The 23899-nt window shown below is 41.5% G+C and overlaps 1 protein-coding gene and 1 pseudogene across 1 annotated transcript in view; both read right to left on the bottom strand.

The window, feature by feature from the left end:
• LGR4 (leucine rich repeat containing G protein-coupled receptor 4) overlaps positions 1-19644 on the bottom strand; it is a 104336-nt gene extending 84692 nt beyond the window's left edge. Inside the window, exon 1 of the mRNA XM_028117690.2 lies at positions 19445-19644. Coding sequence (XP_027973491.1) covers positions 19445-19629 — 185 coding nt within the window. The 5' untranslated portion in view covers positions 19630-19644. The remainder of the gene's footprint in view (positions 1-19444) is intronic.
• Positions 2701-3008, bottom strand: LOC114219986 (SKA complex subunit 2 pseudogene; annotated as a pseudogene).
• Positions 19645-23899: the final 4255 nt, after the last annotated feature.

Raw genomic sequence — 23899 nt, 5'->3', positions numbered from 1 at the left:
CTATTCCCCTGCAATGATATACCAGGTTATGATGGCACAGTGATTTTATTCTTTTTATGTTTTAATTATCACTATGGGGTGAGGAAGAACTTTTAAGTTGTGCTTTGCCATTGCTTAAGATGGTTCATATTTAATAGATGCTTCTTAATCAGTAATTATCTTTTTTGGGGGGGGAATAGACATACTTGTATTTTTTAATTTCCTAAAATTAAATTTGTATTAAATTTGTATTATTTACAACTTAAGACATAAAAACATTAAAGTCACATAGAAAATAATTACCCAAATGAGAAATAAAAGACCTAAATTAGGGTAGTAAGAATGAAGATAAAGTAGAGGTTGGATACTATGAACATTTCAGAAAGATTTTATTGACTAAGAAGATAAAGGGATGCAAACTTTTTAATTCCAGGCAACAGAACAGTGGCCATTGACAAAATAAAATCAGTAATTACTCTGGACATGATCAATTTGAATATTCAGATAGACATTTTTATTGGAAATATGAATCTAGATCTAATGGAAGAAGTTATATTTGGGAATCATCCACAAAGAGTCAATAAATGAAGCTTGGGAAACAAATGAATATATAGAGAAGTACAGAGAGAACAGTTTTAAGGTGGCTTAGGGAAAGAACCAACATTTAGAAGACAACTGTGAAGGAAGTCACAGAGGTAAAACTCCAGAACTTGTTATGACCTCTTTGTGATACTATTTTTTAATTCCACCAATCAACATCACATCCCAGAGCCATTCCAGGACAAAAACTTCCTGAATATATATTTTTTAAGATTTTATTTATTTATTTATTTGAGAGAGAGAGAGAGAGAGAGAAACAGCATGAGAGGGGAGAGGGTCAGAGGGAGAAGCAGGCCCCCCGCCGAGCCGGGAGCCAGATGCGGGACTCCATCCCAGGACTCTGGGACCATGACCTGAGCCGAAGGCAGTCGCCCAACCAACTGAGCCACCCAGGCACCCAAAACGGCCTTAATATTAACTGCCCAAGTACTGAAGAAAATATGTTACTGAAGTGTGACTTATTTCTCTGTAATTTAAAAACTGGGGGTTTCCTGTTCTTTAAATATTCAAACTGCACAACACAATTTTAACTGAAGCTACTCTCCCAACCCTGTTTATCACCTATTACAAGTTTGTTAATGGACAAGTAAAATGCTCATAACAAATTTTTGATTATATGAAAGTATAATTCTATAACCTGCAGAGCTAACATTTGATGCATTTTCCTGGTCTTTTCAATGCCCCATTTTTATTACATATAGAGAAATATTCACTGAAGGATTACTAATTATCAAACTCAAACGCTACCACTTCATTGTGCTTCCAGCCATCCTGACACACAGAAGTTAAGTGATTTGCTCAGGATCACATAGCTAGAATTTAAAACCTGCTATTTACATCTCAGACTCCACAGCCCAATCTTAATTACAAAACTGCAATCTCTGCTTCTGACCTCTCCCCCATTTAACATAACTTCAGCATTTCCCAGAACATTAACAGTAATAAATTATTGGCAGCTTCACCTCTTATTGTATGGATACACTATGATTTATTTTCCTATTTACCTACCGTTAGCCAGATATGTGTATGTACTGTTAGTATAAATAACCCTGTGATTAACATCTTTGTATCAAGATCTGTCCCTATGATTACCTTATTGCCAGTAGTTATTTTAAAATAGTTATTTAAAAATGAATAAGGAAGGGCGCCTGGGTGGCTCAGTCATCAAGCATCTGCCTTTGGCTCAGGCCAGGATCCCAGGATCCCTAGATCAAGCCCCGCATCGGGCTCCCCGCTCAGCGGAGAGCCCGCTTCCTCTCCCACTCCCCCTGCTTGTTTTCCCTCTCTCGCTGTGTCTCTCTCTGTCAAACAAACAAAATCTTAAAAAAAAAAAAAAAACGAATAGGGAAATTCACACACACACACACACACACACACACACACACACACACACACTGGCAAGTAGTTGCCAGTGATCCTCTGATTTCAGTTTCTTAGCTTTCATATAGAATGAACAATTACAGTAATACAGGCTGAAGGAGAACAAAGGTAGTATTGATATACAACAGGGACAGTCTAAAACAGCATTTGAAAGCATAGTTCAGTTGCTCAACATTAGCAGCAGAAGGAATAGGAAAAAAAAGTAAAGCTATCACAGAAAACCCAATTTATTATTACTAAAGTTAGCTTTTGTGGAGGACTATAGGTCACATACTAGCAGTCTCATTAATAATGTGACCATTACCCATAATCAAAATTTTCAAAAGTAAAATTATATACATATATAATGTAATACAAATATTTTTTTCTATCCTTTAATTTCCAAAACATGCTCATTCACATCTGATAGTACATACATCCTTTCATGATAGGCCAGGACATCCATATTATCCCAATTACACAAAAACAGATGCAAAATAGAGTTATGTGACTTCCTTGCTCAAAATTAGAAGACTAAGTGTGTGTGCATATATATTTTTAAATCTCTTTACTCCCATTCCATCCTTTTGGCTAAACTTTATTCCTATAGTATCTGCCCTTTTTATAGTCCCCTCTCTTGTGAAAGGCATCGTTATCCAGTCACTCCAGCCAAATCTTCTTCTTCTCCATTCCCCCACCTCTAGTCCTCAAGTGCCAACAAGACATCATCCTAAACCTTTCTGGGATAGATCTCTTCTCCATTAGAATTCCCTTTTGCAAGTCCATTTCTTCATAAGTCTGACATGAAAGATTTTAATTGCTCTGCCGCAGTTTTCTCTTCTTTACTCACTGGTGACAGCTCCAGGTCTGTTTGCTTTTGTAGTTCTTGTATCATGGTCATAGTCTTATTGACAGTAGCACAAATGCGGTTCTTAAGTCTCTTTCTGCTCTGCAGCAATCGGTTTAAAGCGTGCATGCAAAGTTTGATATCGAGACTTTATTGCTGACAATTCCTTTAAGAGTGTAACTGGATTTTTCATCAGTTCCAGCTTATCGACCTCCGCCTCCATGTTGAATAGTTGACATTCCTCCAATCAGTAATTATCTTAATCACTCCATTCAAGCCTTCTCTGCCCTACTTAAATAGTGAGCCCCCTTCATCCTGCTTTATTTTTTTTAAGATTTTATTTATTTATTTGACAGAGAGAGATACAGCCAGAGAGGGAACACAAGCAGAAGGAGTGGGCAAGGGAGAAGCAGACTTCCCACGGAGCAGGGAGCCTGATATGGGGCTCGATCCCAGGACCCTGGGATCATGACCTGAGCCGAAGGCAGATGCTTAATGACTGAGCCACCCAGGAACCCCCTGCTTTATTTTTTTTCACAGTTCTTAATATTACCTGACTTCATATGTTTATTGTATTTATTTTTTAACTGTCTACCACCACCGGTACCCCATCCCATGCCAGGTGAATTACATGAAGGCAGGGATGCTGTCTGATAACTGTCTCCAGCACCAAGAACAGTTCCTAACACATAAAGCACTCACTAAATGTTAAATGAATTAATTTTTTGAGTATTGATGTATTCTCTCAATGATTATTTTGAAGTTGAAAGACCACTGATTCCATGAGCCATTATACAAATACTAGTGGTTCTCAAAAAATGGTTTTGAACTGATAAAATTATTTCTGTGAAACCTTTTTACTCACCTGCATGAAACAACTACCGCCTACAATTTCAACAAAGTACTGGGCCCATGAAAGACTGTACAAAACACAAGGAAAAAGCACAGAAAATTTTACCATGTGACAAGCTTAAGGCACAAGCAACTCAAGTCAAAAGTCTTTTTAGGGGAACCCTCCTACACTGTTGGTGGGAATGCAAGCTGGTGCAGCCACTCTGGAAAACAGTATGGAGGTTCCTCAAAAAGTTAAAAATAGAGCTACCATACGACCCAGCAATTGCTCTACTGGGTATTTACCCCAAAGATATAAATGTAGGGATCCAAAGGGGTACGTGCACCCCAATGTTCATAGCAGCAATGTCCACAATAGCCAAACTATGGAAAGAGCCAAGATGTCCATCGACAGATGAATGGATAAAGAAGATGTGGTGTGTGTGTGTGTATACACACACACAATGGAATATTATGCAGCCATCAAAAAATGAAATCTTGCCATTTGCAATGACATGGATGGAACTCGAGGGTATTATGCTAAGCGAAATAAGTCAATCAGAGAAAGACAAGTGTCGTATGATCTCACCGATATGAGGAATTTGAGAAACAAGACAGAGGATCATAGGGGAAGGGAGTGAAAAATGAAAACTAGAGAGGGAGACAAACCATAAGAGACTCTTAATCTCAGGAAACAAACTGAGGGTTGCTGGAGTGGAGGGGGGTGGGAGGGATGGGGTGGCTGGGTGATGGACATTGGGGAGGGTATGTACTATGGTGAGAGCTGTAAATTGTGTAAGACTGATGAATCACAGACCTGTACCCCTGAAACAAATAATACATTGTATGTTAAAAAAAAAAAAAAGGAAGAAAGAAAAACAGGTTTCCTTTAAAAAAAAAAAGTCTTTTTAAATGTTAAAGGTTTATATAATCAAAGAAAAGACCATCTTTTCTGATAATGTGCTTTATTCTCCTTTGTTTTGTTTTTAACATACTCTGGAGGGCTACCAATGATTCTGGGCAAGTCACACAACTAAATGTAAGTGGACTTCCGCCCTGTTATTTAAACCAGATCAACTGTTTTTGACTAGCCTTTTTTTTCTTTTTAAAGATTTTATTTATTTATTTGAGAGAGAGAGAGCACAAGCAGGGGGACCAGCAGGCAGAGGAAGAGAGATAAGCAGACTCCCCGTTGAGCAGGGAGCCTGACAAGGGGCTCGATTCCAGGACCCTGGGATCATGACCTGAGCCAAAGGTGGATGCTTAACCCACTGAGCCACCCTGGGGCCCTGTTTTCAACTAGTCTTAAAAGAACTGGACTGAGGAGGGAGGGAAGTTCTGAAAAATGTAAGCAAAAATTTGGTGTTACGATTTATGTAATTGAAAGGTTTAGCGATGAATAGATATCAGGCCTATAAACATAAAAATGTATGTCCTGGGGGAGGGGGAGGAATGGACTTTTTGTTTCCCAAATGGAGAGAAAGACCTAGCCTCTTTGATGAGTGGTCCATAACACAAAGAAGAGTGTTAGCACCACTGTACTAGATGATCTTTAAGATTTAGAAGGGTCCAAGTCTATATTCCAAGGGACTGAGAACTCTTCAAGCAGAGAACCAAATGGATCTAACATCTCTGGAACTAATTCCTCATCTATAAAATAAGCAGTTCATGATATCCTCAACACCAAGACAGATGGACGCCTACATCTAGAAGTAACACCAAAGGACACTGGCATACCACCCATTCAACCGAATAACCTTGGTCTGAAAAACCGAGATCTGATACCCCATCTACAAAACCTCGTTCATTACCTGTGTGCCCTCTCCCCTGTAGTTTCTTCATCTCTAAAACACAGTGAACAACAGCATGTGTTTTAGAGGGCTATTAAGAATAATAAATAAATAATAAAAATAATTTTTTTTAAAAAAAAGAGTATTAATAGACAACACGTAAAGCTCTTCCTGTATAATGCCTGGTGCTCAATAACATTTATTACTATTAGCGTCTAAGTTAATAACAAGATGATGATGATGGTTATCTGAATGGAAAGACAGGCCATAAAGAAGACCAAGACTGCAATGTGAATTAAATGAAAAAGGAAAATGCTTCCAGGAGAAAACCTTTAGAGTCACCAAATAACGGTACAGCATGGGGCTGGCTGTCACCCCATTCAAAGTCAACACTGCGGCCCCATATTCAATCATGAACAGCCCTGCTGCTAAAGAAAAGGGCACACAGATCCAAATAGGAGCCCATCCAGTCTGTAAAATATTAACAGCTTAATAAACATCAGTTCATACAATCAACGTACACAGTGTTCAAGTCAACGAGAAGAGTACCAACTAAATTAATCCCAAGTTGACTAAATGAAATGCCTTGGGGGGGGGGAGGCTCATGGGTGATTCACTTTTATGCTGACTTCCCTATAAAAACATCTTCAATAGGAGAGTCAGGAAATTCCAGTGAGTGAAAGGGAGCGGCTATATGGAAACCATAATGGTGCACACTTCGCTTGTTCATCTACTTCAGCGTTTTGGTTCAAAGGAGCACATTCAGAAATGCGCACTTTAAGAAGCAGAAAAATGAGCATGCTAACGGATCCTCATATACCATCTAAGTGAATTCCACAAAAGAAAGAAAAGGCAAGCCAAAATGCACACAACTGATACTTATTTTGCTGACACAGAAAAACACTATTAAAATAGAAAATGTGAACGCTTACAAAGAAGTACAAAAAGCAAAGAGACTGAGACATACTTTTCCAAAAACTTCGGCTGTGAATAAAAGGTCACTTAATTCTACATAGTAAATAGATTTTTTCATGTAAGTTACTCCTAAATCAAGTCAGTCTCCAACTATAAGTACATATGTAGAGGTCTGTATGCGTTTGCGGGATGCTTTATTTTCCGTTCTGATCTTTATTCCCCTGTAAAAACCTGTAGCTTCTCACCATTTCGTTTTTCATTTTATCTTCCCTTTTTCTAATAAACTGTCAACTATCCCAGCAAACTACAGGAGATACAAACAAATAGCAAACACCTGAGCTTCACAACTTACCACCCACTACCTGTGGGACGTTTGAGCAAGTTACTGAATCCTTTCAAATCTCCATCTACACAGCTATAAAATGGGAACCATGCCAGGGACCTAGAATGATTACCATGGAAATTACAGTTAACACATGTAACACACCTGATACACAAGTAGGCCCAGCAACTTCTCACCAAGTTCCCATTTTTTGAATCAGACTTTCCAAACATGGACATACTAAAAATTCAAACTTTTGTCACTATAAGCAAAATGTTCCACATTGGGATCATTACTCCACAAGTCTCTTCTCCACAAGTCCTCCACAAGGGGTATCCTAGTAACTGTCAGATACCAAAAAGGGAGCTAAGTATTCTCTTTCGGGGTGCCTGGCTGGCTAAGTTTGTAGAACATGCCACACTTGATCTCGGAGTTGTGAGTTTAAGCCCCATGTTGAATGTAGAGCTTACTTAAAAAACTAATAATTCTACTCCTTTAAAAAGTACATGCATTGAAACAAAATCAGTTTTTAACAGCGTTTGCTATTACTACATACATACATACCATGCTAAGAATATATGGAGGCTATAACTAATTGGTAATATCAAACCTTACTACAGCTCTAAGACATTAAAACCTAGGCCAACGTTTTATTAACATACACCTACCACTGGACCCAGGATCTCACTCCTGAGTATTTATAAAAATGAAATGAAAACCTATGTTCACACAAAACCTCTACGTGAATATTTATATTGGCTTTATTTATAATTGCCAAAACCTGGAAATAAGGAAAGCATTTCTCAACTGAAGAATGGACAAATAAATTGTGGCACGTGAATACTGGTAGAGCTGGACACTAAAAAAAGGGTACATCTTAGAATTGAGAGATTTAGAAGCATTTTCCTATGATATGAATTCAAAGTTATGAAAGTTAGTTAAGTAATCAAAGAAGAAAGATAGAACAGCCAAGACTAAACTAGTTATATTAGGATAAAAATATGAAGGCACTAAAAGAAAGAGGAGGACCTCAAATAGAACTCATTTGTGAAGAACCACAAAACCTAAGCTTTTGAAATTGTAACCTCCCAAGAGAAAAAAAAATTAAAGGAAATCTATGATAAGCAAAAATTTTAAAAAGGAATTACACTTATAAGAAAATGTGAAAGGCAATAATTTCTCTTAGCACATTGTTTTTACAGCTAATGTTCGGTAATGATACCAAGAACCATCAGAAATACCTTCTAGATAAGATATACATATACATTTAAATATTTGGTTATATCGGAGATAATATAGGAGCTCATTTCCTTTTCAGTAAATCCACTCCTGTCAAAACCAGCCCACATGTCTAGTAAACAATGAAACTAGAATTTCAGGCTGGGGTAACTTGGGTGGAAAGGACCCTGATGAAATATATGTCATATTCTCCTCCACCAAAGTCATGAATCTTCTCATCTTGGGATGTCATAGGTTTTGTTTTTGTTTTTTCTCCTTCTGGAATGCCACCTCAGCCAGGGTTGCGCCAAAGGCAAATTCTTTTAACACAGAAGACCTGAAAAAGACAACAATTGACTTACCCCTCTTTTTCACGTCCTTGGCCTCTCCTCCCACACCTGCTCACCAGCCTCCACACTGTGGATTCAGATGCCACAAAGCAAAGCCATTAATGCTAGCTGAACTGAAACACAGTCCCCAAGTAGAAGGCTGGTCCTATGCAACAGAAACCTTTAAAGGTCAATGCAGCAGTATTTGGCTAGTAGAGAATGATCAATTAGCCTTGAACTGACAAGAAGATAAACATGGAGGCAGACAGTCCTCGAGGCATGTTCTATTGGGAATCAAGCAACCTCATTCCCAACTTGTGTATCCATTAAACACATACCACATATCAAACCTGGGGGAACAGCATCCAAATGCCCTGCATACATACACACACACACACACACACACACACACACACACACACACACACACACGCGCGCGCGCGCGTGCGCACACGCACAAGTTCCCACTGGTGAAATATATGATTAAGTCAGAAACCCACCATGGAAGCAATGGAAGCAGGTCATACAAACTTAATTCAAACTGGTATTAGAAACTGATTTCTCCAAAACACAAAATTCCTTTTTCAAGAATGTAATGGGGCTTTGGAAAACACAGTCTGATTGCTAGCGGCAGAGCCTGTGGTTAGCACACAAACTTGCCAACCTACCATGAAGTATGAAGCCTTCTGCTGCATGCCCTCACAGCCCCAGACTGTTTGCAAAGGACAGGAATGAAATATTCCATATGTTTTCTTTGTCAGTGACATGGCTATTGAAAGCAAGGCCACGGTAGTCTCCCTGCTGAGGGACTGGGTCAAGCTATTCATGTGTAACCAGGCAGATGTCAAGATGGTAATGGGAAAAACATCTCAAACATTTATTTATTTATTTTTTTTAAAGAAAGAGACCCAGGGTAGAAAATGCACAACTGTATGTGAAACACTCAGCCAGTCTAAACGGTTGTGAGCCATGCTGTGTACGTTAGCTGCTGTTCTGGCTTTATCATTCATTTTCAAATCAGGTCTGAATCAAAACCCAGAAAAGTGTTTAAAGTTTCTGAGAATGATTCAACTGTGCTTAACAAGAATGCCATGTAACTTTCTAGAAATACAGAAGATCTTAAAGAATGGATTTTAGTTCTAAAATGACTTTATCCACAAAACTTGAGCATTAATCTAAATATAAAAAAAGACAAAGGTATCCAAATATCCAATAAAATACCACTTCTAAAGTACTTAAAAGTTCTCTCATAATCTGAATATTTCTAGACACAAAGCGATGGGAAGAAACAAGAATGTAGCTAAACTACCAATCCCGAGTAAATCTTATCCATCCCCAAAATGGAAAATGATCTGAGAAACTACAGTAGGCAGTCATTGGCATGAGGCTTCCCAAAGAGTTAGGCACGGCTTAATGAAATCCCCAGTGTTCCAAAATCTGGAAGTAGAAAATTCGTATCTAAAGATCACACCGACGGGGCGCCTGGGTGGCTCTGATGGTTGGGCGTCAGACTCTTGATTTCAGCTCAGGTGGTGATCTCTGGGTCGTGAGATCGAGCCCCTTGTCGGGCTCAGCTCAGAGTCTGCTTGGGATTCTCTCTCCTTCTTCCTCTGCGCCCCCCCACCGCCAAATAAAATAAAAAATTTTTAAAGATCACACTGACACTGCCTAAGGTCACATGCCTTTTTGCTATGGAGAGATACACTGTTAGGATAGCACCTTTCTACTTGACCACCCATCTCAGGAAAGCAGTGCCAATCACAGAGACCCAGGGGAGCAAACATGATGTCCCCTGAGCTCTTTTCTCCAGGGAAACTATAACTAACCAATCCCCTCCACCCAAATTGGGCTTTCCTGTTAAAAGGGGAGTAGTACCACCTATGAGAAGGTATCTTGATAAAAGTGTATATATACTCTTTCTCCACCTGGATCTTTATGGTTTTCTGAATGAAAAAAATCTGCCAGGTAAGTGGACTTTTCCCTATTAGCACAATGGCTCACTGTGAAGTCTACAACAGGCTTTGGACCTAGTATACATTCAAAGAACCAGAGAAATAGGGTTCACATACACACATGCAACTGCTTAGTCACTCCCAGAAGAAATGACAACAAATCGGGTCCTTGCCATCACTCCAACAGGTCATGCTGAAGTTTCCTAGGTGTGACCCTCAGAGACAAAGTGAAGTTACCTCTTTTTGCAGATGGAAAAGTCAATGTTCAAAGTGGTTATGTGACATGCCCATACTGATTTGGGAACTCAGGGGTCTTGATTCTTCGTGCCATACTTTCAAAAACAAAACCATTTTTGAAGGCCTGCTCATAAAGACAGGCCTATAAAAAGAAGACTCCAGAATAGTGACATAAAAAGCTGGATTACATGACCATGGACTCAAAATGACCTTGAAAAGAACAGAAGGCCAACAAGAAAATTTTCCTTTGTTACAAAGAAAGGAAAATATTAAGATTAAAAAAACTAATCAAATGAGATGAACTAGCAGAAGTAGCACAGAAAGGATGAAAGTGAGATTAGGAGAAACTGCTAAATGTCAGTAAACTCGTGTAATTTTAAAACATGATACTAAAATATTTGAAGTGTATTAAGTTCACTTGATATTCCCTTAATTCTGATCATATTGTGTAAGAATTCTGTCTATGCTTCAATCTATGTGAGATAAGGAGAGTTTGAAGAGGACCAAAGGGCAATTACCACTTTGGAAAATGCAAACACTGGACGAATCAAGTACCAAAACATGAGAGCATATGAACAGTCTTCAAGAACATTAAGGAACCTAAAGTTTAGTGGACATCGTTTTCTCTCTCCCCTACTTGAAAAAGAGTCAGTAGACTTTATTTTTTTTTAAAGCAAACTCTATGCCCAACATGGGGCTTGAACTCACAACCCTCAGATCAAGGGCTACGTGCTCTACCAACTAGGCCAGAAAGGCACCCCAAGAGTTGGTAAGACTTCAGAACAGAGTTCCTAAGGTCTAAAGTATTCAAGGGCTTGTGATCTTCTCTGGAGAATTCTCCTGCAGCCCTCTGAGATGGTTTCCACACAAGAAAGGTGACAATCTAGAACAGCGCAGCAACCACAGGTCTCCTCTCTCCCGGGAAAATCTGGCCTGCCAAGCCCTTCTCCTATGATCCATGTAGTTTCTCCAAGGGTCTCTTAGCATTTTCTCTTAGGGAAATGGGGAAAACCCAGAAGTTAATCAACAACACAGCCCAATCCCTAGAGTTTCAGTGAAAAGCCTGCCAACTTGGAAGTACACTCCCTATCCTGTACCTTTAGAACAAGAACCATGGGACACCTGAGTGGCTCAGTTGGTTAAGCAACAGACTCTTGATTTTGGCTCAGGTCATGATTGCAGGGTTGTGAGATCAAGCCCCCCATCGGGCTCTGTGCTCAGCAGGGTATCTGCTTGAGATTCTCTCTCTCCCTCTCCCCCTGCCCTCCCCACCTCCATGCTTGCTAGTGTTCTCGCTCTCTCCAGTAAAAAATACATCTTTAAAAATAACAGGAACCATGACAAGAGTGAGAATTGGGGCATCTACCTATCTTCCTAGGAAAACAGTTCTAATCAAGTTCTTCAGGGAGGTTTTGATGTCACCCATTTGTACTAAGTTACTGTCTGCTGTTTGTACTAGGAGCTACATGTGAGAACTTCACAGCCTGAGGGCGAATGGAGAAGTGAGACCAGAAGCAACATGGGCTCATTCCTCAGCCCTGCCCTAGTACAGCGCCGAGGTAAAGGTACCATCTCTCAGCCAAATTTATGTCACTCTTCTTAGGAGGGACAATTTCCCCAAATAAAACCTTAAAAACGTACAGGCCTGGGGAGAATTTACCTCATGAATTTTCTGAATGAGGTTCTGAAATCTGATTCAAGCATCAAAAATATTTTGTTGTCAGGGTGCACTAAGATTTTCATTCTTTCGATGGTCAACTTTATTTATTTTTTTTTAAAGATTTTATTTATTTATTTGAGAGAGAGAGAGAATGAGAGATAGAAAGCATGAGAGGGAAGAGGGTCAGAGGGAGAAGCAGACTCCCCGCTGAGCAGGAAGCCCGATGCGGGACTCGATCCCGGGACTCCAGGATCATGACCTGAGCTGAAGGCAGTCGCTTAACCAACTGAGCCACCCAGGCGCCCTCGATGGTCAACTTTATATTTAAAACTTCGTTAAAAAAATAAAAGGCTACATTCTATTGTAAAAAATAGAGGAAAAGAAAAAACTAGCTAAAGGGGCTTACGTAACCTTTTCTCTTGATTTTTAATACTTAAATACTTAAATTAAATACAAAGGATAAAGCATTATTAAATAACTTGAAATATATTACATATGCTTCCCCCACAAGTTTCTCACTAGCACAGACATCAGGCCAGCCTGGGATCGAAATGGCCCAGCTGCCTCCCAAAATATCTATAGTTTGCATTTCCTTACAAGGCTATTCTTACATTCTTATGGGCCAACACGTTGCCACGGGGGGGGGGGGGGGGGGGGGGAGGTGATTCAATGCCTTCCCCATAAGGTCTTCCAGTACAGAAAAGCTAGGAAAACCAGAAAAATATATTTTTTAAAGATGTTCCCTTCTTGGACCTGGACTGTTAGAAAGGCATTCCTGTTCCTCAATCACTTGCATCTAAAAAAAGAGATGCCCAATGCCAAATCTTGCTGTCAACTTAGTGCAGAGGGGGAGAACGTGGCTCCTGTGTGACAATTAAAATATATAATGCTTTAGAGATTGAAAAAACCATCCCAAACATTCAGAGTTTTAACTGCTTGTACATGACACAACATATTTCACTACACTTTAAGAACCTTGCTAAAAACAGTGCCAACCATACACACACACACACACACACACACACACACACACACATACACTAAAACAAATACTTGGGGGCACCTGGGTGGCTCAGTTGGTTAAGTGTCTGCCTTTGGCTCAGGTCATGATCCCAGGGTCCTGGAATCAAGCCCCGCATAGGGCTCCCTGCTCAGAGGGAGTCTGCTTCTCCTTCTCCCATTCCCTCTGTGTGTTCTCTCATTCTCTCTCCCAAATAAATAAATCTTTAAAAAAAAAAAAAAAGAACAAATACTTTCCGGGGGGGGGGGGTGAGTCCAGAGTATACTACTACATAATTACATCTTGCCATTTAAAAGAGGTATTTGAGTACAAACTTGCTGAAGTCTTTAGAAATTGAGGTTATTAAATGTATATGAACTATAAAGTCATGATCTGTCTCTTGCTAAGATGATTTCTAAACTCAATTTGGAACTCACCCAATTTTAGACCATAGAGGTGTTACCTGGTCTACAGTTTGACCATCAAGTAGTTAAACACAAAAGAAATGCCTGAGAAGGCAGACAAATTAGCCATTTGTATAAGGGTAATGATTTGCTAAATGCCCTAGCATTTTTTTTCTTCCCTGGCAGAACTTTAAAATAGAGCATTTTATCATCTTAATGAAGCTCTGGAAAAAAAAAAAAACTAAAGTTCACTTAACAAAGTTGGGGGGAGAAAAAGGAAAAAGTTATCCATATTCTTTTATATATAAGAAAAGCTGTTGGCAGTGCCAGAAACTTGAAGGCTGCCTAAGACAGTTAAAGGCAAGCTGGATGACACCCTTCTAAAGCCAAATCCTTGAGATCTAGCTTAAAAAATTAAAAGAGCAAAGCTGTCTTATCTAGAACACTCTGAGGGTATATTAGTTACATTTTTCAGAGTGAAAGGCACATCTGGCAGGGCTTAATTTTTAACCCAAGTGTATCAACAAATATCGTACTTTTATGGAAATTTTTATTTTTATAGAGAAATGGTAAGAGACAGTCTTAGGAAAAATTTCAATGAATCACTAAAGGGTTCTGAAAACTTCACTTGCTTAACAGTTTACACAGGTTCAGAGAAATTCAAAGCAGTGAGACATCTGCCATCATCTACTCCAATATCCATCATTTATTGATAAGAAAAATTGGGAATGAAGGGATAGGCACAAACAAGGAGACCAGAAACCAAAATCCAAACTTGCAGGCTGTCAGTACTTTCACTATTATGAAGATGACTAAAATAAGAATTTGAGAGATAGACTGAAAGAGGCCAAGAAAATGCCTAAACTTGCCTGGATCCACCTCCCAGTACAAAACTTTGATCTTCCCTAAGAGATTAAGTTGTCAAATGTTACCTTACAATTCTAATGTTAAGAACCAAGTGCCTGGACATTAAATGCTTGCAATACCATCACTGTCACGAGCATTTAGTTCGACTGGAAATCATAAAACATTAGTGGTTACTGCAAAACCTTAAGGAGCCTTGAATAAGAGAATTACAGGTTCAAGTCCTGAGGGTTCAAGTCCTGAGTATCGTTCAGACCACACCCAGCACATTGTTGCCTTGTGAGGCAGTGAGCTCCCCTTCAATGGAAATATTCCAGTAGCGCTGGACAACTGGAGAAGTTTCCTGGGTGGGTGAGAGAGTCCATGATTTAGATAACTATACTTCCCTTAACCAATGGAGAGAACACAAGAAATATATTTAAAAGAAAAAAATTCAAGAGAAAGAAAACTCTTGGCAGTAAGAGTTGTTTACCTCCTTGTATTATAGGTGGAGAAACCAAGGCCCTGAGGGGTTAAGCATGTCACCCACTCAAGGTCACTAGTGTGATTTATTGACAGATCTGGAAACCAGCTCTCTGTATTCCCAGCAGAATGCTCTTTCTTCTCTTGTATTTAAAGAGAACCCAGTAGTTCAGCTGGTATGTAAAAGAAAGGCTCTAAACTTAAAGATATTCATATATTGGTCTTTTTTAACACAAAGTTCACTTGTATGTGATATTAATGCATCTCTAGGAAGACACACTACACAAACTAAACATTGAAACTTATAGATCCTAAGGCAGAAATCAAGAGATATCAAACTCTACCATCAAAAAAGGTATAAACCTTTAGCCACTGATGACTACCTGCTGGAGAATACAGGAGACATGGGAGAAAGCAGAAGAAAATACTTTTCAAATGATACTATTAAAAGAAGAAAGGTGTTTAGTGTAGTGATAAAACATACATCTTAAGGAAGAATCTGAGATGATGCTTCCAAAAGAAGAAAAAAACAACAGATTATTTTTAAAAACACTTCAAAGCCTCTCAGGTAACCATCAATTCTATATAGAAAGCTATAACCTGCCCAATGTACAGGATACGCACACCGTAAAGGTTGGAGAGATTATGACTAATTATATGGAAGTGAGGACGTTGAGTAACTTTTTGTACAGTATCCAAATTACTGAAACAGAATGATTTTATTTTCCGAGTGTTAAGCCATACCCACAGGAAACAAGAAGGGCTATTCTACCCTAGCAAAGCGCCTTAGCTAGTCATGCATTCTGCAACAAGTCTCCATGGCAAATTTCCTAACACACACTTCTAAACACAAAGAACTCCTCCTCCAAGTGAGTGGTAATGAACAGCCTTGTGCAACTTCACCCAGAACGAAATCCTGCTGCTCCTGGGATCTTTTACGAGAGGATCTAACATTATCGTCACCTTGCCATCCTAAAATTATGTTAGAATTATAAAATCATAGAACTTCTGGAAGCTACAAGCAAGCCTTAGAAATAATCCAGTGAATCCAACTACTTCATTTTTCAGATGAGAAAATTGTTACCCTTCCCCCTCCCCCCACCCCGCCTCAAAAAAAGGAGAATGACTTGCCCAAGGCCACAAAATTACTTAGTGGCAAGGTAAGGACTACCACCAAGGGCTCAGACCCATCAGTGTCTCCATGAAGCCACAGAAACGGCCTGTATAATCTTAAAACTGGTCACCAGACATAATCTAGGATGTGGAGACCTGTGCTCTGAGTCTATGGCACCCAAACATTGAGACAGTAACACATAAACCAGGGGACACACGTGCACAAACTTCTCCCCAACACCACTGGGACTTCATCTCTTTCTCTCAAGCCTCTGGGAGTGTAGGTGATTAAGAGTGACCTATTACCATTACTATAGGAATAACCTTGAATCCCTTTGATAAAATAAACTTTGGAATTTTAATACCAGTAAGATTACTTCCTTTAAAACACCTCAGGGTGAATTGTGACAAGCCAGTGTATTGTGACACAGGATTGAGAACTGCTTGCAAAATATAAATAACCAGTACAGGTGCAGCAAACTGAACACAGGAATCCCATCAACAATACTGAGGATTACGTCTGACTCTGCCCCCAGACTCGGATAAAGCAGCTTTCAGCAGGAAATAGGCACTGTTGGACGGAACAAGTTTAAACGAGCCTGAAGGAGAAGCAGCAGTATCCTCTCTCTGGGGCTTTCTCAAACCTGGACAAAAGACTAAATGCTGAGAATGCTGAATTTGGCAATCCTGTGTGGGAATGATGTCTGAATTCCAAGCCCCGAGTCTGCCTTCGGTGTTGGCCTTAAGTTATTCTCTCTTCACTGCAACATTTTTAAGTGCCTCCTGTGTACCAGGATCTGTGTACTCCAAGTTGAGTAAAATAAAATCTCTGCTCTTTGTCAGTCCCAGGGTCTCCAAAGTGGGATGCACACATCCCTGGTGGAGGTGAAGATACCACATACATATACCACTGAGTTGTGAGAATAAAAGAACTTTGATTAATCGGCCTCATCTTTTTAACTTGTAATCTGTGTTTGTGATTTTCTGTGTAATATACATGGGTACACATGCTCCAGAAATTAGGAAGAGGTGAGCAAAAGTTTGGGACCATGGATCTAATCCCCCGGTATGTAACTGTGGCTCACTAAAGCTATAACAGGACAGCAGATCAGAAGTACTTGGAAAAAGATCCCAGGTGATCCCAAATCCACTGGACTGTGCAAACCCACAGCACCTGCCCATCCTCAACATGGCTTTTGAGATTCACTGAACTAGCTGGTTTCTCAAAATGCAAACACACTGCCCTTGAAATGCCCTTTAAGTGGGGTAGTCCCATAAATATATACTTTTGAGGATGAAATGAAGAGACGGGATGAAATAAGGAGTTATCAGGAGGTCCGATCACTCTAGCTACAGGTCACAAGTGAAAAAGGAAAATGCAGCACATTTGCTCACCTCAGCAGCTCAAAAAGTGCCATGACGGTGCTAGTTCAGGCAACCTAATCTGGACAGTTGCCAATGATTTTTGTTTCCCAAGCCTCGAACAGTGAGTTCTGTACGGCTCCAAGTTGAGAATATGGCATTTTACTACCTCCAGTGAGTTCTAAAGGACGATGCTCTACAGACAGTAGCGTGCTCACATAAAAATGTGATATTTCTTTGTGGTTTTAGGTACTAATGTAAAATAGCCCTTTTCCTTATAGGACAAGTCTACTCACCAAAATTGGAGGAATCTACTAAACAAGGTCTTTACCACTGGTCAAAATAGCAAAAACATGCTTTTCTATGAATAAAGAGGCTTGAGAAGTGTCAGGTAAAGGCACCTCGCCTCAGTGAATTCCCTAAGTTTCAAAAGAACAGGAAAAAAAAGAGCCCCATCTCTACCCCAGTCTTCTTTCCCTCACTCCCCCTCAAACCTGCCCACTTAATGTACCTTTTTGCGAGCAAATTGCTCTTCACTGCAAAATGAATTTTTTTCAGTAAAAAAGTTAAATTTCACTATGCTGGAGGAAAATGATTTCAAATACATAACTAACACGTGAGACAGTTAAAATAAGGAGGGGGAGCTGGAGGCCAAAGAATGAAACAGATTCCAAGGCAACAGGCTGCAATACTCAATAAAACCCCATTGGCAGAGAGCAAGCTGAACACCTCCCACTACCTACCTGGAAACACAGCAATGCTCTGGCCTGCATAGAAAGGATTTCTTCACAGGGTCAGTTACTCCTTTAAAATTATTTATTTCTGGGGCGCCTGGGTGGCTCAGTTGGTTAAGCGACTGCCTTCAGCTCAGGTCATGATCCTGGAGTCCCGGGATGGAGTCCCGAGATGGAGTCCCGCATTGGGCTCCCTGCTCAACAGGGAGTCTGCTTCTCCCTTCTGACCCTCCTCCCTCTCATGCTCTATCATTCTCTCTCTCCCTCAATAAATAAATAAAAATCTTAAAAATAAATAAATAAAATTATTTATTTCTAAGAGGTCCCCTTCCTTGGCTATAAGGTAAAAGGAAACTCCCTTCACCCAAGGACCTCTCAGAATCCCTTCCTCTCGCCAAGAGTTCTTTCACTGTTCTTGATTTAATCACCCCTCTGGCCACACAACGCAAGAACAAGCGCATACACCAAGCCCTGCATTCAATTACCCTCTTCTTTAAGAGGTCGTACTTGCCAATACCACCTACAACACCTATGTCAGACTCCTCTTCTTTTCTGAAGGGAATGTCTGAAGCCTAAGGTCTCCCTTCGAGGGGGGAGATTTCAGAAGTCAGAACCATCTGAGTGACTTGCCCAGCCCCAGGCAGCTCAAAAGAAAAGTTCTGTGGATTAAGGTACAGCAGAAAATTGCTGCCTTCCATTCTAGAAGGTTGGGCAGAGAATATGCTCTGGAACTTTGATTTTCTTCCAACATCCTGTACTTCAGGTCAGCATTCTTCTTTAAAAGGCCTACTTGGGTAAGAAGAGTCTTTTCACCAGAAGAAACCTGCAATTTCACCCCTCCTTCCGTCTTGTTTTTGCCCGGCTCCCCCGCGCGCTCCAGAACCCTGGGCGTTTGTCAGTGAGTCCAGAGTGCAACTGGACCGAAGTGCCAGGTCGCTCTACCTGGATGAGGCCAAACTGGAAGGGGATTCACTCTGACTGAGGCACAGGTGTTTCTTCTCCCCACACGCTGGAACCCAGAAAGCTCCAGGTGTTTCCCCACGAAACGTGCCTAGGTCTGCAGACCCAGGCCAAGTTCTAGGCGCCCTCAGCCTACGGATTATGAAGCTCTTGCCAGCTGAGCCGGGGCCCGCGTGAGAAGGGAAGGTCTCCTGAAAAGGCTGCCAGGGGCAAGCGTTTCCAGATTCCTTCCTCCTGCTTGGCCCCAGATGCACTTGCGGGGGGTGGGCGGGTTAACTGTGCCCCAAAAGTCTGGGGGAAAAAAGCTGCTCGCGGCTCGGACCCAGACTGGCAAATTCTGGAAAGCCCGCCGCGCGGGAGTGGGTGCCGAGCACCCCACGCACAGGTGACCCGCGCCCGCTCCTCGGGACACTGGTAGGTGGCGTGGGATTGACCACTGGCTCTGCCCCCCCCAGCACCCCTTGTCCCCCCACCCCCACCGCCGGCGCCCTCACCCCTGTACTCACAGCGCTTGGGTGAAGGCGCTGAGCCCCTCGGGCACCGCCGTCAGCCCCTTCCCGGAGCAGTCCACCCGACGGTCCCCGTCGCAGCTGCAGGGCGCCGCGCAGAGAGGCGGCGCTGCGCCGCTGGGCTCGGCCGAGCCGCGCAGCCCCAGGGCGAGGAAGCAGAGTAGCCCCAGCGGGCCCGGCATAGCTGCGGCCGCCTCCCGCGCCGGCCTCTCCCGCGGCGCCGCTCGCTCGGCGCGCCTCCGCTGCCCTCCGACGCCCCCCGCCGCCCCGGGGCGGCCGGCCTGCGGGCTGGGGCGGGGGCTCTCTCTCGGCGGTCGCGCGGGCTCGGCCCCTTCAACAGTCCACGGTAGCAGTGCAGGGACGCGGGGCTCCGGAGTTTCGCCCTTCCCGCTGCCCCATGGAAGCGCAGAGGCAGCCCCGCTCCTCCGGCGGCTCAGGCCAGCCGGCCCGGCCGTGCGCAGCTCCCGGGGCCGCGCTCTGCCATCGCACCCGCCTCCCCGTCTCCGGCCTCCCGCCGCAGCCTCTCTTCAAGGTTGCGGAGCGCAGCCTTCAGCCATGCCGGCCCCTCGCCCCAGCCCCCGCCCGGCTCTGGTACAAACACCCAGGCTCCTGCTCGCTCTCTCGCCGCCGCGCTCAATCTCCTCCCGTCCTTTTCCCTTCTAGGGTTGCACGCTCGGGTTCCCAAGCCCCCAGCCGCTGGGTTATGCAAATCACTTAGGTACATGCAAAACTAACCCTTCTCCCGGAGCGCCATTGGCCCGCGGAGGTCTCGAGCTCATTACTATGCAAGAAGGGGAGCCGCCACTGGCCAAGAGTAGGACCAGAGGGGCGTGTTTATCGGGCGTGAGTGACAAGGTGGTGGTGGTGCTGGTGGTGCTGGTGGTTCAAGGCAAAATCCCCGACTTGGCTCGATTTGCGTGGCCGACTGCGGATGGAAGGTGGACGTCTCAGAAGAAGAGTCTGGTTTTGTTTTGTTTTGTTTTGTTTTGTTTTCCCTCCCCCACTCGTCTTCTTCCCTCTGCGGAAACTGGATCTCCTAAATTGGATGACCTGAAAAGCAGAACTTGCCTCCAGCATTCAGTTAAGTTTCAAATGACTTTCCACTGTTCCAAAGAGTGAGGACTTTGCGAGCTGTGTAAACGGAAAAAAGATTTTGAGGAGGAGGGGGAAAGCCTCCCTTCATCTGACATAAATATTTAGGTTTTGGCTATATACTAAATTAAAGCAGCGTACCCCCACAAGCTTCTCACTGCATCTGAGATCTTTACACCTATTTTGATATGCACTAGGTAGCTAAGTCTTAGCAGTTAACCACCAATGATACCAAGCTTTGGTGATCTCAATTCAGACTGCTTTCTCACGTTCTTTAAAATCCTGAAACACAGGAATCTTGTAAGGGGCAAAAGAGGTGATGTTTCTGAATACTGGAAAATTTCTGCAGACAAGAGAACATTTGAGTGCTAGGTGACTACCAGTGAGAAGTCAAACAGCAACTTTGGTGTCAGGTAATTATCAGCAGTCCTTCCTCTTGTGGATTTCTGTGGCTTAATAGACCCCATAGAATCATTATTTACACCAAATACTGCTTTATGGGCACCTCTTTTCTTACTTTCCACTGTGCCTTTGGGTTGTTTTACTATCATTATTAGACAGTTTTCATGAATACTTTAAGGCAGACGGGTGATACAAAAATATCCCTATCATAAAATTTACCACTCATGTCACCTAAGTAAAATTAAGGAAAATGGAAATAAATTGATACAGACCTAAGAAGTTTAAAATGAAACATTGCCATCATCTTTGCATTTGAGAGTTTATCTTTAAAATAATGCCCAGTTGGGCACATGACTAATATACAGTAAATTGACTTATATGCTAGAGAGTCAATAAATGCAAACATGCCTTGACTTCAAGTTTTTAAGAATGACATATTTCCTCTAACTGTGGATCTGAAAGAGAACTCAAAGCTATACGGACAACCCTCTGGTTTTATAGATGAGCAATCTGAAGGCCTCGGTATTGTGTGCTGCCCAAGATCATCACAGAGCAACTCCTGGTCTCCTGGCTCCTTGTCTCGTGCCCTTGGAGCCTTCCCTAAATTGGTTCCCATTGTCTAAATCATTTCCATTTTTTTCTAGCAACTCTCATGAGAAAGCGAAGTGAGGAAAACCTGTAAATTGGGTTTCTTTAACTGATTCTTTTAAGACCACTCTTTATAACAACACTAAAAGATGACAGAATTTCTCCTGCCAAGATACCACTTTCTTATGCTGTTTTATTTTTTTTTTTTTGAAGATTTTATTTATTTTACAGAGAGAGAAACACAGCAAGAGAGGGAACACAAGCAGGGGGAGCGGGAGAGGGAGAAGCAGGCCTCCCGCAGAGCAGGGAGCCCGATGCGGGGCTCGATCCCAGGACCCTGGGATCATGACCTGAGCTGAAGGCAGACGACTAACAACTGAGCCACTCAGGCACCCCTTGTGCTGTTTTAAAAAGAGAATTATATATTATACTGATTGATATTTTTTTGCCCAAATAACTCATTTCCTTTCTTCTAAAGTAGTGGTTTTTAAACCTCAGTAAGCATAAGAATTGCATGCAAAGCTGGATTAAAAACACAAAGTGATTTAGTAGACTCGGGTGGAGCCCAGGAATCAGCATTTTGATGCACATCACATCAAAGTGAAATAGGGAGTTCATAAACCACATTATCCTTTGCTTCCAAGGAATAAAATATTAGGGCTGGCAACTTAGGTGAAAGGAGAGATTCAGATTTTGGAGAAAGGAGAGAGGTAGATTTTATTGAAGGATAAATTCCTATTGTCTATCAGGTGAAGAAGGTAAGAAAGGAGGATTCAAATTTGCAGCGTGTCCAAGAAGACACAATTTCAAGAGCAACGGACTTGGGTAAGGAAGAAAAGAGGTAATATCTGTAAAAGTGTTAATATCTCTTATAGCCCCTATAGTATATGTGCTTTACATTCAAGATAAATTGGCCAATTAGTCTTCACCTCTAGGATAAGATGTCCTAAGAGAGCAAAACAAATTAATTTTTAAGATTCTATCCAAGAGGGGTGCCTGGGTGGCTCAGTCGGTTAAGTGTCTGCCTTTTTTATATAAATAAATACAATCTTAAAAAAAAAGAAAGAAACAATGTTACAAATGTATTTGAAGTTCCCTTTGTACCTCTCTCCAGTCTTTTTCAACTTGGGAAGTCAGCCCTTTCCTACATTTTATAACTAATTTCCATGCATATTTTCAGTATTTTCATGCTGTGTATCCCTGACTAATATATAGTCTTGCTTTGCAAATATAAATAATATCATTCTGTACTCCTGTACAACTTGCTTTTCTCACCCAACCTGTGAGCTTTATGAAATATGTGTTCATGAACTATGTGGTCATTTTAAATTCATCTTTATTATTATATAGTATTCTATTTAAAGAACGTACCCAGTATTTATCCATTTTATTGCTAATATTAAACTTATTTCTATTTTTTCTAACAATGGTACCATGGATATTCTTGTACAAGTCCCCTTGTTCGTGCGTGCAAGAATTTCTCTAACATGTTTCCTTTATATACGTGTATGTATGTGTGTGTGTCTAGGAGTGGATTATGTGCACTCACCATTATTGGATGTTGTAAAATTGCTTTCAAAAGTGATTGCACTTATTTGTGCTTCTTGCGGCAGAGAATAAAAAGTCCCATTTCTCTATATCCTACCAACACCTGATATTGCAAGACTTAAATATTCATAAATCTGATGCATATGAAATGCCATCTCAGTGTAGTTTAAATTTGAATTTCCCTGATTTACAGCTGCATCTTTTCTCTATTTATTGGACATTCCATGGTGCTTCTCTGTGCATTTGCATTGCCTATTCATTTCCTTTGCCTGTTTGTTTTCTATTGGGTTGTTCATATTTGTTTTTATTGTTTAGGGCCAGATAGTTAATACTTTGGGCTTTGTCAGCCATATGGTCTCTGTCACAACTATTCAACGCTGTCACTGTAGCATCAAAGCGACCATAAATAATACATAAACAAATAGATGAGGCTGTGTTCCAATAAAACTTTTTGGGCAAAACTAGATGTTGGACTAGTTCGGGCCCATGGGCCATAGTTTCCCAGCCCTGTTTTATTGGTGCTAATCCCTTATTGAAGTCTGATTATTTTTGAAAACCATTTGCAGGATTATGTGAAATTCACAGGGACATACCTCAAAGGTGATCATCTTTTCTTACAAGTTGAGATCGAGCACTTTCAAATTTCTGGTCTCTGTGGTGAGCTCATGCTGAAGATTATATTGCAGAATGAACTAAGAAGAGCCAATTGCAAGCCAAAAAATGCCCCTCTTTCTGGAATGAATGGTCCAGAAAGAGTCCGGGGCACTCATGGTTTACTTACCTTATTTTCCATCCAAAAAGCACCCCAAATGTTTTTGACCT

This window comes from Eumetopias jubatus, unplaced genomic scaffold, assembly GCF_037043125.1.
Source record: "Eumetopias jubatus isolate StellerSeaLion01/CBP00866 unplaced genomic scaffold, mEumJub1_p1.0 scaffold_13, whole genome shotgun sequence".
Taxonomy (NCBI): Eukaryota; Metazoa; Chordata; class Mammalia; order Carnivora; family Otariidae; genus Eumetopias; species Eumetopias jubatus.
The sequence above is the reverse complement of the archived record's forward strand: the minus strand, read 5'-3'. Positions and strand labels throughout refer to the sequence as shown.